Genomic DNA, 19,531 nt, shown 5'->3' with positions numbered 1-19,531 from the left:
TGTGTGTGCTTTGGACCATCCCATAGCCATGCCTGCCTTGGAGCATCCCGTGTGTGTGCTTTGGACCATCCCATAGCCGTGCCTGCCTTGGAGCATCCTGTGTGTGTACTTTGGACCATCCCATAGCTGTGCCTGCCTTGCAGCACCCTGTGCCTGTCTGGGAGCATCCCTAGCCCACCCTCGGGGAGGAATGAGCCTGGGTGAGCATCAGGCAGGACTGGCTGCGCTCCCCCAACAAGCCTTGCCATCCCACGTGCACTCTGAAGGGGCAGAGATGCGTTATCATTAGAAGCAGGCTGCAGTTTACCATTTCAGGTTCACACAGGCCTAATTAGATCCACTCACACTCCAGTGCGAGTACCCCAGCGCTCCCCATGTTCCTCTGCCCCCTGCACAGCTGGCTGTGTGGGAGCCGAGCTGCCAGCACCACATGAGCCGAGCGTTGCACAAGCCGTTTGCTGGAAGTGGCTGGCAGGCCGAGGTTGATTTCTCTTCTCCTTTCTCCTTCCTTCTATCCTTCCCTCAGCCCAGGGCCAAGCGAGCACCCAGCAGCCCTTTCCCTCCCTGTTTGCAGCGAGATGCGGATGCTAAATGAGCTGCGGATGCTGAACCGGCGCTTGCACAACCGGGGGTTGCTGCATCTCACCTCCCACACGTACAGCCACCACGTGGGGGAAACAGGGCTGGCTGGGGTCAGGAAACTGCCCCGTGACACCAAAAGGTGGAGAAAGCTGCTTGCCTACCCTGTGACGATGATGGCAATCACCAGACGAGAAACGCTGCTACCGAGGAGTAGCACGAGGGTGGGCACGCGGTGAACTGCCCATGACGGCATCGCCTCGAGGGCTCGGGCAGTGGGGCCACTGAGCCCCGTACCCGGGAGCCACCCCCGGGAGCCCGGCACGCTGCAGGGACTGCAGACTGACCCAGCGGCACGGCAGCACTAACGGCAATCAGCGCCTCGCTGCGCTGACCCGTGCGCAGCCCCGCTCTCCGCGGCGAGCGGGACGCGCCATCAGCTGCCCTGGGTTCGGCAGATTCCTACCTGGGACACACGTACGAAATCGGGCTGAACAGAAAGCAGGGGTGTTCTGAAAAATGCAAGAGTTCTCTCTTCTTATTCTCCCTCAAGTGCAAGATAGATGGCAGCAGTGAAAGCAAACATGGATAGTCAGATGTAGGAGCTGGCCACCACAAATCTCTAACGCAGGAGAACAATTAAATACAAACAGCACATCCAGATAGAGTGTACATGACCTTGCCACTCCTGCTATTAGATTACGTACATATTAATAAAAGCAAAAGACAAACACACACACACACACACAAAACCCCCAAACCCAAAGAAAAGCAAACCCCACCAGCTCCTCTTGTGCCCCACACAAGCCCATTCACAAGAAGCCACTGAACTGATACAGGAAAGACCCAAATCGCTACCGTTTTAGAAAACAAACATTTCTTTGAAAACTCCTGTTCTGTCCACTGCAAAGAGCAGAGCTGAGTCTACGGGGGATGTTTCAGCCTAATACTTATTGCTGAATGGTGCTTTACCCAGAAGAACATTTCTCTTTAATGTGCTAAGACTCCAACTTTAAAAAGGGAATATTCAGCTGGCATGTCACACCCAGCTGAACTGCTGCCTCTGGGTGCCACGTGCAATGGTCCTTACCAAACCAGGACGGATGACAATGGAGACTCAAGTGCAGCTTTATCTGGCCCAGGCCACGCTGCCACAACCCGTGATGGATCTGTTTTCCACCACCGCCAGAGTGCTTCAGTGATTTATGGGTAAAGATTTGTTACAAAGCAAACAGAAGGAAGAAAATAAGGGTTTACGCACATTTTGCTGGGGGTGCAGGACCAGCCCCCCGGAGCCGTAGGGGACACTCCCGGAGGTGGCAGCAGAGCGCCCCGCAGCCCAGCTTCACCCTCAAACTGAGCCCAGGGCCAGCTCCTGCTCACGGACTCCTGGGGCCTGACTGCTAACAGGGAAAATATTCAATAGCATCTAAAACAAAACATTCAACAAAAAAGGAGGTTTAAAAAAAAAAACAAACCCCACACAAACAAGGATGTACAGTTTATTATAAGGCACGTATCAGCAAAACATCAAACTTATTGCAGCTGAACAGCAGAACAGAGCAGAACTGAAGCACCCCCCTCACCCTGCCTGCAAGGATGTTAGGCAGAGAACCGGCTCCTCGTTAGTTCCTGTTTCATTACCTGAACTCTTAATGAAGTTCTAACCGTGAGGTCCAAATCCTGCTTCAAGCTACACATTCTGCTCACGCTTACAGATCCATCCTCTGCAAAGTGACTGTGGAAACACCAGTAGAAGCTTGTGCAGCTGTCCCGGGGATGTGCAAAGGCAAATCTCAGCGAAGAACTAAACCGATAGTTTTTCTTGTTTTTACTTCTGCAAGCTGAATCCAGCTTTGCTATCAAAGTGTGAGACCTCGTGCGTTCGCACCCGCACACCTTGCCCGGCTCAGGGCTTCCACGAAACACCTGTAGAGCAGCCAAACGTGGCAGCTCCCTGCACCGCTCGCACTCGGGACACAGTCCCAGCCCAGCTGTGCCGACAGCCCCGCCGGCGCGCCGCCCTGTGCCGCAGCCCAGGCGCCAGCCCCCGCCAGAGCAGCTGGGAATGTCACTTGTCCCAGTTACTCATTGTGAAAACCAAACCTCCCGGGAGACACAGGCTGCAAACGCTCCTACAGAGACAACTCAGCCTCCATCCCCGGACCGTGCTGACCATGCGAATTAGCGCCCCCGGCACACTGACCCCAGCCCAGGCCTGGTCCAGGATCAAGTCCAGGCTCACAAAGAAGAGCAGCACATTTTCCCTTTAAGAACTACCACGACGACCCTGTATTTACAAGGTGAAGAGGCCGCAGCATATCCTGCCACGAGAGCAGCGTTTCCTGCTGCACGGCGTGAGCAGCGCTGCTGGGGTGCTGGAGTCAGATTAGCAGGAGGCTTCCTGTTTTAATAAGGAAAGCGCATTTAGAGGAACACAATCAGCTCACACACATGCTATAGCATAAGCAAGGTTATTTAAAAGATGGCACTGCACATGGGTGAATGCTCTCCCGGAGGGAGTTTCCTCCCCCCATCTCCACTACGAGAGGTCTCCTCGCTCCTTCACTTGCTGGTGGTCATCACCCTGCTCCAGAGCTGCCTTCCTTTTGCCATCAGCATCTCCCTGAAGTGGTCGCCCATTAAGAAATAAAAAACAGGGTTAATGGCACTATTGAGGAAGGCGATGGGTCTCGTGACGATGTAGACGGCGCTGATGACGTCCTGCGTGCACGCAGACACGTTCAGGGCTGGCACGCGGGAAGCGAGCCGCACGTTGCGCATGACGTGGTAGGGGGTGAAGAGCAAGGAGAAGATCACCACGGTGAGGACGACTAAAGACAGAGGCTTTTCGAGCGTCAGGAGGGAACTGACCTGCTCACTCCTGTTTTTAAGAAAAAGAACCATCTTCACGTAGAAGCAGCACATGATCACCAGAGGGATGAGGAACCCGAAGACAGTCAGAAACATGCTATAGATGAGGCTTTTTGTGGGGTCTCCAGAGCTTGCGTAATCAAGGCACTTTTCGTTATTGGCAGGTGTTTTAGGCTCCAGGAAAAACAGCAAGGGCAGGAGCTCCAGAATCACCCCAACCCATATGGCAGCAGACGCGATAAGGGCCGATTTCCTCTTCTGTAGGACGTGTTCTCTGAAAGGGTATTTGATGATCATGTATCGGTCAATGCTGATGGCGGTGAGGAAAAGGATGCTGCTGTACAGGTTCGCATGCAGCAGGAACCTGTTGCTGTAACACCAGCTGCTCTCTTTCATCCATTGTTCTCTGGAGTAGCTGTTCACGAGTATTGGAAGAGTACACAGAAATAATAAATCTGATAATGATAAATTGAACAGGTAGATATTGCCACTTTTCCAGTTTTTCAGGCAGAAGATATAGCCAAACATAACAATGGTGTTTCCAATGAAGCCTAAAATGAACTCAAGGCTGTACATGGTGGAAAGATAATACTTCTCTAGGGCTCTGATCATGAGCGAACAGCCGCCTGTCTCATTCACAGCCTGGAAAGTAAACAACACGAACACCAGAAATTAGTAAAAGATGATTGCGTGGCTGCTTCTATATCGTTGCTGTAATAGGTGAATATAGCATCCTGTTTCCTTACAGCTTCTATGGTAAGCGGAGACCTGAACTTGCAGAACATCCCTTATGCACACAAGATTTCTACTTTCAGCTATTGACCAGAGCTACGGAGCAGGATGAAAACTCACGTGCAAAAGCCCGTGTGAGGAGCTGGAAGCGAGAACGTCACCTGCAGGCACCTGCCCCAGCGTGCCCGCCGTGCCCAGCGCAGCGCCCGCTGGGACAGCGGAACCGCCTGGCACGCCTCGTCACAGCCCTCGCTGGAGCCACCGCCGCCCGCCACCCACGCCAGCCCCTGCGCCCCACTCACCGCCAACGCACAACTCCCTGTCTGGGCTGATAAAGGATGAACTCATGAGCAGCAATACGGTCACGCTGTGACAGCGTTACTCAGAATTCATCGTGAGGCCGGGAGATAAGGCATTTATTAACTTAACCAAAGCTCATCATGCGCTTTGTGTGGTTTTTCTGGTAAGCCGGTGCCAGAACTGCAGGGGAGGCACCGCGAGGAAGAAGCACACATGGGGCATTCCTGCTCCTGGGCTCCTGCAACGTCAGCTTCCTACAAGAAGCCCTTTAAGAAAGGAAGGTTCAGCTACGACTGACTAGTCCTCTTCGATATGAAAGTAGCTGTAATTAAGGGGACACACGGTCAAGTTCTTTAAAACATCTTTGAAGCCAAATGCACAAACTTTAAGTCACTTTTCAGTTGCTGTGAAGTGGGACCCCTGTGTGATTTACTCACAGAGGGGGGACAATTCGGGGCTATTTGCAGCCGGGAGAGCTGCCGGCACCACCGCCACCCTCCTGCTCCGCTCTTGCCTTTGCTTTTGGCTCCAAAGACCTGCTTTCGGCTTGGAAGTAAGTAGCACAACCACTATTCTTAAAGGAGCAAAGCTTTCTAGCAAGCTGCACCGAGTGTGAGCTTGCCCGAGGACAAACTCTTGCTTTCTTTCTAAAGGTGGATTAACAAAAAATTGCTTTCATGTTACAGGGGAAGAAACAGGGAAGGATGTCAAGTGTTCCCTCCTGTCCCTCCTCAGGCAAACACTCACATACCCACCTGCGGGGGAACCCAAGGGACAGCAGCTCTCAGCAAGAGCCGCTGGGTAAAACATCAGCAGAACAATCAGAAAGCAGGGGAAAAGAAAACGTTAGAAAAATGGGACATGGATTAAAGTTGAAATCAAGCTAAGTCGAAGCTCTGAAAGAGCAGCAACACGACCGCCACAAAATCTACAGAAAACAGCCTTTGCAAATCATGTAATTGTTGTCAGTATTTTCAGAGTTGTTCTTGTGACTAGAATTCGTCAAAAGGTCTCTGCTCTCAAAGAACTGCATTTTGTTTTAAAGGCAGATCACGAGGCAGAATAAAGTACTGCATATACCAAACTCTCTCCAGTTACATCCAGCAAATATCCGCACTGATACCGCGTCCTGCAGGAAACATTACACAGCACAGAATGGTCACCTGGCCAGAATAACCCCCATGCAGCACCCAACCCCGGCTGTCCAGGAGAACTCGACGCTCCACTGAGACTTTAATTCTAGAAAACATTGCACTAACACTAGACCTTTAAATATGAATAATAATTGAAAAATTACTGTCCTGGCAGATACATTGATTTAGGCAGCTGTTAGAAGAAGACTGAGTAATCAATTTTAAAGCAAGCAGCAAGGGTAAAACGACATTCAGCAATGGTCTCACTAGAGGAAGAGTGGAGTGTCCTCGAGCAGTGGGGTCTGACAGCGGCTCTCGGGGGACAGGGACGGGGACACCTTACCATGGCCAGGGCCGCATGCTGCTGCTCCATCGCACCGCTGGACCTCGCCGTGGGGACAGCGCGGGGACCCCGGTGAGCAGCACCACGTCCCCGTGTCGCCTTGTTTGCATATGATTCAATCATTAACGAGTTGTTTGGCTGAGCAGGACTCGGGGGCAGTTTTCGCGGGAGGAAGGTGCTGCAGAACGTGCGCTCAGCCAGGGGGAGAAGCAAACAACCACTTCCCCTTTGCAGGAACCCGCCCAGCAGGATGGACGGACAGACAGGCTGCAGCTCTGCAGGACCCACAGCCGCCTCTGATGAGGGATTTTCCCCAAAATGCTCCTCTCTGGAGTTGTGTCGGTCCCAGCGAGCCCGGGACGGTCCCCGCTCCCCGCTGGGCAGCGCCGTGCCAGGCGCTCACAGAGCTCAGAGCTCTGCACAGCACCCAGCACAACTCCTGCAAGAGCGCCAGAAGGACGAAGGTGCTTTTGGAACGGATGGGTCTCCTGTGTGTGTCCCAGAGGAGCCCGTGGTGAGCGGGCGGGCGCTCGGGCACACGGCTGCGGGACAGCCGCGGGCTGGGCAGCCGCAGAGCCCCCACGGGCCCCACCACGAGTCTGAGTTTTACAAATTCACATGTAAAACTGCTACACAACTTTAGGGATAATTAGAACACATGACACATAACTTATTTAATGAGTAGAGCATAAAACATACAGCAGTACCATTGTAAGGCTAGGACCTTCATAGCTGTCTGTTATCTGATCAATATCCAGTGCTGTTTTGTTACACTATTTCCTTCTAATACAGAGACTAAAGAAAGTGATTACCAAGTAAAACAGAAACCAAACCACACAGACACAAACAAAGCCAAACAAACCAACCACCAAAAAACCCACAACAACAAAACAACGTTTGCACTGTGTTGCAGCATCCCATTTGGTTTTCAACTGCTTCCCTCCAACCGTGCTCGAGAAACAACAGCCCAAGCCCAGCAGCCGATCGAAGTGTTGCACAAGTCGCCTTTTGCTTCACGAGTGTGGGTCCCCGCGCCCCCGCACCCCCGCGGCAGCGGCGGGGCCGTGCCGGTGTGCTCTGTGGGACAGGGAGCGCACCAAGGGGCACCGGGAGCGAGTGCCACCGAGCGTGTGACAGCGACAGCGCTGCCCGTTCGCAGCAGACAGTGAGAGGACATTGCGACAGGGAGAAACATGAAGTGACACCGGACGTGGGGTCCCACGGGCTGTGCCAGCGGGGGCTCGGGGGGCCAGGGCAGCCCTGGTGGGGTTCGCAGCTCGGGGGACAGCACTGGGGGATTAGAGTCAGCCTGATTTTCCTGCCAGAGAAGAGGAGAAACGCTGCAATCCAGACACTGCAGAGCAGCACAATGAAGACGGCAATCACAGAAAGCTCTCGCAGCTCCTGCGCCCCCCACCTGGGGAGCACGAGCCCGGCCGGAGCAACATCCTCAGCTCACAAGTTCTCATCTAACCACTGGATGTAGCTGTTGGTCAGCTGGTGCCCTACAGCTAACTCGGCAAAACCCGAGACAAACATCATGGACCCGTGGAAGGCGTCCCAGGCGTGATAGTGCGTGACGGGCACGCCGGCGGCCCGCAGGCGCCCCACGTACATGAGCCCGTCGTCCCGCAGGACGTCGTGCTGGCAGGTGAGGACGTAGGTGTGGGGCAGGCGGCGCAGCCGCTCGTCAGGGACCAGCAGCGGGGCCGCCCGCGCGTCCAGGAACCCCGGGAAGCGCCGCGCCAGCTCCGGGCTGCCCGCGCGGGGCCCCGCGTACGTGTGGCCGCGTCGCATCTCCTCGGGCAGCAGGCTGCTCCAGTTCACCAGCTGGAACAAGTGGCCGGACTCGGGCGGGACGTGCCTGTTGGAGGCCATCGCCTCCCGCAGCGCCGGGTCCGACGTGAAATACTCGCTCCAGAACCTGACCATCAGTGACTTGGGCAGGATGGGCTTCTCGGCGTTGTCTCGGTAAGACGGCAAATCCAGGTCGAGGGTTTGAAGAGCCGGGTAAATCAGTGCCTGAGCTTTGAGTTTAGTTTCGACTTCAGGGTCCTCTAACAGCTGCAACAGAAAATATAAATCATTACAAGAAGTCACTTAAAACGCGTTGGTTCCCTCGCACTGACAGATCTTAAATGTAAGGAATTAACACACACATTTTTACCACATAAGCAAAATAAGATTATCAGTAAACCAGGACAGGTTAATTTAAAGAAATTCTAAAATTCATAGGCAGGTCGCCTAAAACAGTACGTTGTGTTAAAAATTCTCAAACATCAAACATAAGCTAATGTTATTTCTTATACTGAAGAATAAAAATGTTTGGGAAATATTCTTTTTGAAGCATCAGCGCTTTCCAAATAGTGAAAATGCTTTTCTGTAACTATAGAAAACTTCTGTCCTTATAGCTTCAAAACTGCAGGTTTCTAAGGCTCCTTTAGTATTTCATACAACTTAAAGCTTACCAGTCTGTTTAGTTTTTCTAACCTTGAAGTGTTAGAACTCAAACAACTACAATTCTGTGCATTTCAGACATGGGAAAAACAAAACATGATGAGCTGAACACCAGTGTCTCCAGTATGTCGTCCTTTTTCCCTCTTCACTACTGAATTTCCACCTTCTCCCTCGTCTTCTGCCCTCAGCGTCCACAGCAAGTTCACACCCTGTCCCAGTGACCTTCATTGCAACTCCAACAGCTCCTCGAGAGAGCAACGTCGCACTGACTTCATTGCATAAACCTGGGAAGTGCCAAAGGCACCAAAACCGTGTGGGAGCAAATGACACTGGAGCACTTAACCTTGTTGGTTTTTTTCTCTCTTCTAGTTACATTATATGAGTCAAATTGCTAAAATTCCCTTTTCAAACAACACAACCTTAACCAGTCAAAATGTGCTTAAGGACAGAGTGATAAATGCCATAATTACAGGGCAGAGAGCCTCTTTTTAAGGTGTAAAGGTTTGGAGGACACCACAGCAAAGCTGCTCTGATGCCACCAAATGGCTCAAGTGAACGATTTCCCTGGGAGCCCTGTGGACATCCCTCCTGCACCAGCAGAACTGGAAGATGTATTGCTTTGAGCAGAGGTTTTCGTTTGTCTTTTGTAACTGCCCAAGAAACGACAACGTTTTTCTTGAGCTAGAAACCCAGCTTTTTTCTTGTTTTCCGTTTCCTCACCTGTTGCGCCACGGCTGCAGCCAGGTTGCCACCCGCGCTGTCTCCCGCCACGCAGACCCGCGCGGGGTCCACCCCGTACTGCGACAGGACGCGGCTCTGGAGGAAGAACTTGGTCACCGAGTACACATCTTCAAACTGAACAGGAAAACGGTATTTGGGTGCCAACCTGTAACTGTTAGAGCAGGCAGAAGCGTGTTACTTCTTGCTGTCAATAAAGAGAAAGGTTTGCTAACATCTGCCCTGGTTGGTGAATGTTTGTAATTTTCTGTGCCCAGAGAAATGGGAATTATCTGTCTATCCTGGAGGATCAAATCTTTTACTATAATACCCACCCAACTTCATAAAGCAATTTCCGAAATAACCACCAACCACAATTCCCCACTGCAACCTTGACAGCTGTTGTTTACTAATACTGAGAGCCAGCAGGAAAGCACATAATCAAAAAATGATGTTTCAAAATCAGGTTAATTGAAATAGATTAATCTATTCCAAACCCTTGTCCCGTCTAGAAGGAGAATCTCTTACTTGACTGACACCACGACAGCATTTAACGCGGTGGAAGTCCGCCTTGCCAGATCGTCATAGGGTTTCATGCCTGAAACGAGAGGAGTCGCTCAGAACACGCTCAGGTGTGTTTGAGAACAGAGATGTGTGCAGCAGCACGGTCCTCTTTGAAGAAGCTTCCAGGTGACTTCCCAAAAGCCTCCCCCAGTTTGAACTGGTGAAATACCAGTTCCCGGACCCTCCCCGCCGCAGCTCCCAGGAACACGAGGCAGCGCCGGCCCGGGCGGTGAGACCTCACCTGCCTGGCCCAGGCACCATCCTCCCCCGTGGAAGAAAACCACCGCCCTCCGCAGCCCCTCCGGCGCCCTCCTGGGCAGGTACAGACGGACGGACACGTTGCTGAACTCTGTGTCCATCACAGTGACGTTCTCATCGGACGTGGGTTCGACGTAGTTGGCAACTGTCATCAGCATCATGGCATCCATGAAGTGCATCAGCCCCAGCCAGTCGGCGACCTCCACCTGCAGCCGGCGACACAGAGAGCAGCCTTTGAACACAGCCCGACCCACCGACAGAGACCACACTGCCAACTAACGGAGCCGTTACACGGAAACCCCCAGAAATTAAACAGAGCTGGACTGTGGTAAAGTAGCAAAAAGATACTTCTGCCTCTTTAATGTCTCAAAGTAAAGAAAATGTTTCCTTTTGATAATGTAAGCGTGCTCATCTCTAAACGATGCTCTTTGGCTACTAGGATGGAACTGATGATCAAACACTATTGTGCAGCTGGAAGTCAAATTGCTATGTTCTTGTCTTTGTACCACTGGTGTCCTTGGCATCCTGAAAGTACTGACTGTATTTGCTTCTGGAGCTCCGACCCTGCCCCTTTTGCTTTTTGTATCTTTTTTTTTTAAGTCAACTATTCAATCATCTTCTACATATAGTGTATTTTTCCAGCAGTTAGAAGAAAATACAGCTGAGCCTTTCTGACAACGCTGGGTAGTGGTTGCCACCGTGTGTCAGAGGCAGCTCTGTCAGGCTCGGCCCCAGTGGTGCTGGGCGCGCTGCCCGGCGCTATGCTTTGCAATGGAGACCAACGGGCAGTAACCGGCAACACTGCGCAGGAGGAACACACAGGTCCTTGTCATATCCAACAAAGACAAATACGTACACAAGCCAAAACTGCGTATTTTTATCCCCAGTGATTATGCAGTTTACATAAATGTTTCTCAGCTGTTGTGTTTTCCTTGAGGATTAGCATCTTGAAAAAATAAATATATAGGTCAAAGTGGGTCCTGCTGTAATTCCACTGAGCTTGTGCAAGTCCCCCGTGCTGGGAGGAGTTCCCTCCGCTCCAGGACTGAGGCTTTCAATGCTCCCAGAGCTGGTTTGTCCACAAGCGGACACTGCAGTGGAAAACCACTGCTGCTGCTTGCGGTTTCAAGGCCATTATCATATAAACCAAAAGAAAACCAAACTCTCATCTGAAAAGTCTCATTGTCCCACAACTGAGATCATTGCGTGTTACAGGATAAGACGCACACGCTTGTGAGCGGGGACGTAAGGGCTCAAATCCTCAGGGCAGGGACGAGGGACGCTTTGGGAGGATTTCACAGAACTGCAGCCAGGGATACACCCAGCTAGGAAGAAATGTTGTATTGCATTTTATACTTTCTTCCTGCGTTTTATCTTGGACTGTGCATATGGTACTTCCTGAAAATACACGCGGAATTTTGTGCTTAAGCGCTGCAGAAACTGGCCAGTTTATTTTTCTAGCCGGGGCTGTTCTCCAGCTAGACAGCACATAGACTGGAGATGCCGTAACATAAACAGTGAATGGAGACATTCCCGCCCCCGCTCTGCACGGCGCTGGGTACGCCGGGCTCCAGCACGGCCCAGCCGGACCGGGACCACCGCACCCCTGGCTAATCGGGGCCAGACCCGAGCTCCGCGGTCTCCAGAGCCCCTCAGCACAGCCCTGAGAACAGCCTGGGACCAGCACAGCCTTTGTGCAAACCATTTACTCATCCGGGCCAGGAAACCCCCCAAAAAATCTGGCACAACGCAGCTCAGAGGCTGGAGAGCTCCCCAGGAACTACTGAAGTGAAGATGATGGAGGAGGACGGAGATCTGCCATTTCATGGCTTGCTTTCATGTTGCTCTGGGAGCTTGAAGAGAAGACCCTCCTGGCCAGGAGTGTCTGGTGGAGATTGTATTATTGCCTTTTTCAAACCAACCTCAGGGAGTCAGAAAGACTAAAATAAGGTCCCCTCTGCACATTCAGACCTACTATTAAGCAATCAGAGTTGTTGCCCAACAACCGGATGGCTGCCCAGAACGTATTGAGGACACTTCAGAACCAGGTCAAGTGTCATTTGCAGCCGTGCAGGTCCCGGGAGGCTGTCTGCACCAGAGTCCCCGAGCATCTCTGCTCTGCAGGAGCCACAAACGCACTCGCCCTGCGCTTGGGCCGAGTCAGCCAGAGCCACCGCTCCACGCAGAACGGGAACACGCCACCCTCCAGCTCGGAAACAAAACGCTCCTGCTTGCTGCAGGCTGCGGGTCTGAGCGGGTGAGCAGACACGAGGGGCTCGTGGGCCACGTCCCTCCCCGCAGGCTGCCCCGCAGGAGGCTGGCGGGAGCAGCGAGGCAGCAGCGCAGCTACACTTGCTTTCTCACCACTTCCTCAGCTCCCACCGTTCAGACCTCAAGCCACAAGATCAAAACAAACAAGGAAGCGGCAAAAGGTCCGTGAGTAAACGCACACGCTCCCCAGAACATCCCCCCCTCCTGATTGCCACACAGACCGCACAGGAGCTCTGCACCACAGACAGGCTGGTTGACCCACAGCAGCTTCTAGATACCATCCAGAAAGGGGATGCTTAGGAGACATCCCAAGAGAGCATGCACCCTTGCCTCTGCCAGAAAAATCATAAAAGGGGTGGCTCTTGCAGACTTCTGAAAATCATACCCATCACACTTTAGCTGAAACGATAGAAAGGGCAAAATCCCAAGTTCATGCACTTGGGAGCAAACAGCCCGGGTGTTCACGCCTGCAGCAGACAAAGCCCTTCAGCAGCATCCCTCGATCAAAGCCAGAAACCTCTCTCCTGGCTTAGACCCTCCTTCCAATATATTTTATGCTGGGAAAAGAAAAGGCAGTCCCAAAGTGTTTGTAGCACCCAGAAAGATGCCCGCACCACCCAGTCCCTTCCTCCCCCAGACCTTCCCCTCTGACCTTGTTTCTGGATTGTGGTTACGCTGCTGCAGCCACCAGTGCAAAGCACAGGCTGGATTTAAACGAGCTCCCAGTTTAATGTACATAAGAGGTAGGAACCACAGCACCGTCACTTACGCATGGTGTGCAGCCTCACAGATTCTTTACATATGTTTGAAATGGCTGTATAACATGACTGAAATGGAGCAGAAGCTGGGAATGTAGTATATACAAAAATAGCATGGAAAGACATAAGGACTGTGTTGTCAGTAAATATTGCCACAGAACTGCAGACAGGCTGTAATAGCCCTGCCTCTCCAGACTGCGACATACGGCTCTGTGCTGCTTCGCAGGATTACAGTGGTATTAAGAAACCAAGTCATACATATATATAGCTTAATTTCTACACATCCTAGCATTATCACCCCTCTAATTAGTTCTCTGTAGTTTTTAGGCTCATTCTGTCAGTAGATTTCTATGAAACCACAAAAATCAACAATATTTTAAAAGTGCTCCAGATTTCTCTGTGAGCCAGTACAACACTTCTAAGGAAGAGACTGAGACCCATGTTCTGAGAAACAGGAAGAACTGAAGGAGCGGAGCTTCAGCTGCAAAGGATCGCAAAGCAAACCAAACTTGTTTGCACTTATCTATCCACATTCACACTGCACAGCCCATTCCCAGTCATTCTGCATGTGTTTTTTTTCCAAGGTTGCACAATTAAATATTTTCCAAGTATTTCTATAGCCGTAGTTACATAGTTATGTAGTTACAAGTTTAATGCTTCGTTTCAGATGCTGGTTTTTCGCTGAGCCTATCGCCCCATACATAAAGCAGGTATGTGCCCCCGCGGCCCCACTCACCACGCGCAGGCTGGCTCTGAATGCGGTCGAGAGCAGCATCACCCTCCAGGGCTGGTCGAAGTCGGGGGGCATGGGGGTGTAGATGCTGTAGGCCAGCAGGGCCGCGGCCAGGCACAGGCACAGCAGCCGCATCCCCATCGCGCCGCTCCGCGCCAGGCACTCGCCGATCTGAGCGGCCACACGCCAGCACACGCGGGGCAAAGTTAATCCCCGGTTGCATTTGGGTCCCGGCCAGGAGATAATTTCAAATTGGATCAGGCGGGGCAGAGGTTACTCTGGCGGGGAGCTCCCCAGAAAACATGCTGCTTCAGCAGGAGCTGAGCGAGCTGACACATCCACCGCAGAGCAAACACCCAGGCTGCCGCTCCCCCGCACCCGGAGCGCTCGGGGGAAAGAGGTGGCTGAGAAATAAAGAACAGAACGTGAGCCGTGACCCGAGCGCTGCCACAAGGTGCCACTCAAATGCAAGAAGATGATTCTGAGTATTCAGGAGCTGTTAGATGCTCCCTCATAACGCAGCCGTTCAAACGCAGCCCAGCTCAGAGACACCCAAGGGGATCAGGAAACAGCGGCGCAACACCCACTGTCACTCTCGGGCATCTCCTGCTATGTGAAAAAGTGAACCCTTTGTCTTTTACCAACCAGCCAAATCTGTTGTGCAATAGTGGCTTTGACAGAAAGGTTAATAATCCTTTACAGGGCTTCTGGTTAATATTTGAAAGATCAGGTTTAATTCCACTGTTCTTAGGATTAAGAGGTTTCTATGCAATTCCCAGAGACGATTGCTTCTGCACAGGGTGGACTCAGAAATGGGCGATAACAACAAGTCCACGTAGGAAACACCACAAGCACACACACGCATGGAGAGGGAGGGGTGGAAAGAACCCCAGCACCAAGAGCCCTGCCCTAGACAGAAACTGAAAAGGTAAAAAGCTCTGTTAAAGTTTTAGTTCTTTCTTTTGCGGAAGTCTTACAAAGCACAAAGCAGCACCACACTGGTCCTCTGACACTGAGCAGCCCCTGGGGACAGAGCACCCTTTGGGGACAGAGCACTCTTTGGGGACCAGAGAGCACCCGGCATCACAGAAGACCGAATGCTGAACTGTGTCACCAGCCCCAGCGCAGAGAAACAGGCGCTTTTAGTCAGTCTATCAAAAATTCTCTTCACTTAAGTTCTGGGCATCGCCAAAGTATTCAGATGTTTTAAAAATCCAGCTGTGCTAGTCCTCCTCGGCTTGGGATGGGACACCCTGTTCTCCCACAGCAGCACAACAGCAGCACAACAGCAGCACAACAGCAGCACAACAGCAGCACAACAGCAGCACACACTTGCAAAGCTGTCCAGCAAGAAAAGTATTGTCTAGCCTAAATGGGAAATACTTGACTATAACCTGGTTGAGACTCAGCACTAAGTCCAAAAATATAAGACCTAAACAAATGATGGATCGAAGACCATAGTGCTGGGCACCGGCTGTGCTGGGGGTTCTCATGGTGCGGACGGCACCCCAGGTGGCCCCGCTGTTAAAGATCGATGTTAATTTGATCCTGTGATGACCACAGTGTTTTTATACATTTGAGAAGGGTCACGTCTTCCCCGGGGTACGGAGCAACAGTTCACCAAAATAGCAGCTGAGGGCTGGAAATGGCACCTGGGCTCCACGTCTGAGCAGGTCCCTCACGTCCCTGTCACCCACCTGGGTGGCAAGGGGGGGTCAGGGGACACCCCCACCCCGCACCTGCTGGGAACAGACATGCTGGGTTAGAGATAGACACGTCGGGTTGGGGACAGACACGTCGGGCTGGGGACAGCCACGTCGGGCTGGGGACAGCCAGCTGCCAGTGTCCAACACACCCGGGCAGGGCTCTGGGGCCAGAAGGATGGAAACACGGGTGTTGAAAAGGGACACAGGGAAAAAAATAGCTCCAGGCCTGGGGACAGGTGGTGGCTGGGCTGAAACGCGTCCCCAGCCCCAGCGGGAGGAGGACAGCCTCCCGGCACCGCCGCCAGCGCCGCAGGAGCGCTCCGGTGAGCCGCGCTGGACGCCAAGGGGACGCTGGCACTCCGGTGAAGTACTTTGGGAAAGACACAGAAAAGCCAGCAGGAGGCAGCACGTCCCTGCCAGAGCTCCCACCAAACAGGGACCGCGGCGCTCAAACTCAGCCAGAAACCGTGTCTGCAAGTGCTCCGTCCCCGCGGGACAAGGAGCATCCGTGACCGGCACCCGGACGCTCCCACGACACGGGAAGGGACACAAAGCAGCACTGCAGCCGGTAAACACCCATGGCGGCCCCCAGTGAAACCAGCACAGCCTTGTAGAAAGCAGCAAAACCCTCTCTTTTGTCCTTGAACAGCTCTGGTGGACACACTGAGCTGTGGGCTGCTCAGCAGCACCCCATAGAACACGAACGCACTATGGACAAAGCTGGAGCCCAAAGCATTCACTGAGGAAAGTGGAATGGCTGCCTGACAGACCACAAACACGGAAAGGAACCATTTGGAAATGCTTTCAGCAAATGACCATTCAGTTCTGTTTACTCAAACATACCTTTGTATTCGTGAACATACACATTACACATGTATGCACACAGAAACATATTTAAGGGTGAACTCTGAAATAAGTAATGCTTTGGGATTGCAGAGTCAATGGCCGTGCTGAGCACAACCAAGAGGAGGGATCATTCCAAACAGAGGTCTGGACGCTTTTCCAGTTGAGTTGCAATGGCATTTTAGGGGATTAAACTGCTGTTAAAGTCACAGAGTGGCTCTGAAATGTCATTTCTACAGCAGACAAGAAAAAAACAACATTATGAAAAGCAGGATGTAGTTACTTCTGCTGTTTATCTTTCAAAATGAGCACCTTGAGATGTTTTTGAAGAGTATATACAAGACAATATAGAGTTCCCATTTGCTCTGGGTGCAGGGCACTGACTCTTCCCTGCTGCTCCCGATGCCCAGCAAGACCCTTGATGTGGGGCAGCCCCGTTACCCTGAGCTGTGCACGGGCTCAGATCAAGGAGTGCGGGGTCTTTCCCGGTGTTATAACCTACAGATTCAGAGGTGCACGGTAATCCCAGCCCACACTGATCCAAGGAGTCAGAAGAGCTCTCAAGCCAAACAAAACGGATCACGGGAGTGGGACTGCAGAACGCCGTGGCCACGGCATCCCTCCAGCGCTGCCGGGACCCTCCAGCGCTGCCGGGACCCTCCTGCTCCTCTCCAAAGCTGCTGCTCTCACTGCCCACACTCCCTTTCTACAAAATTAGGAGAAGAGTTTGGAAAACAAGGATGGGGATCTCCATGTGCTGGAGAGACTCTCCGATGCTGCTATTAAGCAGCTAAAGCCGCAGTGAACAGGACTATTGGAAAGTAGCCGTCTACATTGGATCTAATATTTACTAAAACAAATGTGCAGCACTATCAGGAATGTCACTGACAAGGAAATAAGAAATGGTATGAAACTCTTCATGACTCGCTTGTGCAGATACAGCCCAGGCAATCTTTGGTCAGCAGAAAGAGCTCCCAGTTGTTTCTCCAGCAGATCTGGTTGGGTTGACCCCTCCTAGAATGTGGCCAGCCTTTACAAGGCTGACTGCAGCACTCAGAAATGAATGGCCTGAAATAAATCAACCGCTGAAGTGTGTTCACAAACACCCCTACAAATCCATGTGCTTTTGACTCTGCAAATGAAACGAGGCAGGAAGGCGCCCGCAGGAGCAGCGCCGGCTCCGTTTGCGCGGAGTTCCAAGCTCCATCACCGGCTCTGCTGGGTGTCTCGGTGCGATGGAGACGGTGGCTTCTGTGCCAGCTCTCCTGTCAGTGCAACTGCTCATGACCTGCTCTGAAAATCTGTACTACAGACAGACTACAAAAACACAAACCCGCTGCGTTCTGCTGCTCTGCAAGCCCTGGGAGCAGGGAGAGCGGCGGGAGCCTGCCTGGGGGTACCTGAGCCGCATGGACGTGCTGGGGATGTTCATCATGGCACAAACACCCCGCATGGCATCGGTACCCAAGCAAATCATCATCTGTGTGAGTGTAGACGCTGCTGCCAGCGCCCGCAGACACGGCTGGTGACCGCTGCCGGGACGCGGCTGGTGACCGCTGCCGGGACGCGGCTGGTGACCGCTGCCGGGACGCGGCTGGTGACCGCTGCCGGGACGCGGCTGGTGACCGCTGCCGGGACGCAGCTCTGCGTCAGCGCTCGCCTTTGAAATTAACAGTTCTCAAAGGAAGGGAGCTGCTCCTGGCCAAAACCAGAACGGGAGCCGAACATGAGAACTTCCCAACAAAACAGCCTTGCTGTGGCGGAGCCAAGACTGTCACCATGGATTAAACTGATCAAGGCATCACTACCTTCTTTCCTGGGGTCTGTAAAATAAAGACAGTACGCAGCCACAGTGCCAAAGGAAAAAACCTTCAACTCGACTCATTTCTCTGCATCACATGAAGCGTCTACAGAAGGATACACGAAACACAGCGCAAGCTGTCTGTGTAACAACGCGGCATTCTTACAGTGTGCAGTGACAGTTCATGGAGCCTGCTCAGCACGAACAGCAGCCTGTGCAGCAGTAACAGAGCCGTGCGGAGCTCCACGTCCCCCGGGTCCCCTCAGGACTTCTGATGGTGAAAGGTGTCACCGGGTGAGCAGCCGCCAGCCCGGTCCCTCTGCTTGGCGGCGCTCGGAGAACACGTGCATTGCACACTTACACTGCCCACTTAGCAGCTGGCAAAGGAGAAACGCATCCTGCCCCTCGCTCCCGAGATTTACACTTCACACAATTAACTTTTGACAGGTACAAAGTCAATGTACAGCCCATTTTAAACAAACGGCATTGATGTATCCAGCCCGGTGTGTGCTGCCAGCCCCCCTAGTGGGGCCGGACCCCCCGGCACGGCCCACAAGCAGCAGCGTCCCCCCCGTCACCTCCTGCTGCCCAGCTTCTGGTTCTTACAGCCAACTGTGTTAAACCCGCGGGGCTGTCAGCTGGGGTCGGAGCACACAAAGCCAAAATCCCTCCTCCTCTTCTTTTTCTTTTCCAGAAAGGAAAGAAATACATTGATTTTCCTGTCCTGCAATGCATCTTTAACCTCTTTTCATAAAGTAGGTTTCTCACAAGTCTCCGAGATGACTGTTACTGAGACATAACCACATTAGTAAACCCTACCTATGTGCCTCTGAACAGTCGTTTTAGCATTAGAGCTCCACATATGCCATGGCTAAAAGACAGAACAGCGCAGGATATTTTGCATTATAAAATTCAGCATCAAACTGCATCTACACGTGCAAGTGCACGGCAATGGTGCAGCCACTGCAGCTCCGGGTACCTTCTTGCTTTCCACCAGCCTATTCACAACCACCGAGCGCTTCAGGGACGTGTGAGCTAAATCCTGCCCTGAACGGCAGCCTGGGCAGGCCCAGGGCCACAGCTAACAGCAGCAAAATGGTGCCTTTTCATGTTGTGGTTGTTTTGCCATTGCTGTCATTTCAATGGCAACTTGTGACCCACAGCAGCTTCCCACAGCCGAAACACGAGGCTTCCTTGGAGCCCCTCCTTCACATTCGAGCACTGTCAGCGCTGCAAAGATGGCAACTGGGTGTAGTGACAAGAATGTTCACTACAAAAACAATACACTCAGTAGGAATTTCAGCTCTGCTGTAGAGTTTGAAAAAATAAAGGAAGATAGATATTCCCTCTGTAAATCCTTGTAAATGGGAATTTCGTTCTTAGCCTTTATTCCTATTTGAGTGCTGACTGAACAGAAGGAATTTGAGGAGTCACAGCGTGCATTAATTTGATGGCCCGTTGG

At 52.3% G+C, this 19,531-nt stretch overlaps 2 protein-coding genes across 2 annotated transcripts; both read right to left on the bottom strand.

The window, feature by feature from the left end:
- Positions 1-2,845: 2,845 nt before the first annotated feature.
- Positions 2,846-6,058, bottom strand: SUCNR1 (succinate receptor 1). The gene is made up of 2 exons (XM_080350016.1): positions 5,962-6,058; positions 2,846-4,095 (listed from the first exon to the last, which is right to left on the bottom strand). The coding sequence occupies exons 1-2, from the start codon at positions 5,989-5,991 to the stop codon at positions 3,145-3,147; spliced, it is 981 nt and encodes a 326-aa protein (XP_080206142.1). The 5' UTR covers positions 5,992-6,058; the 3' UTR covers positions 2,846-3,144.
- Positions 6,059-7,416: 1,358 nt separating this feature from the next.
- Positions 7,417-13,860, bottom strand: AADAC (arylacetamide deacetylase; the record flags this gene model as incomplete). The annotated part of the gene is made up of 5 exons (XM_080349676.1): positions 7,417-8,025; positions 9,139-9,310; positions 9,664-9,733; positions 9,941-10,163; positions 13,723-13,860. 5 exons carry the CDS (start codon positions 13,858-13,860, stop codon positions 7,417-7,419), a joined length of 1,212 nt encoding a protein of 403 aa, XP_080205802.1.
- Between the last annotated feature and the right edge of the window lie 5,671 nt (positions 13,861-19,531).

This window comes from Nesoenas mayeri (genome assembly GCF_963082525.1).
Source record: "Nesoenas mayeri genome assembly, chromosome: 9".
NCBI classification, from domain to species: domain Eukaryota; kingdom Metazoa; phylum Chordata; class Aves; order Columbiformes; family Columbidae; genus Nesoenas; species Nesoenas mayeri.
Note: the sequence above shows the minus strand (reverse complement) of the source record. Positions and strands in the feature narration are given on the sequence as shown.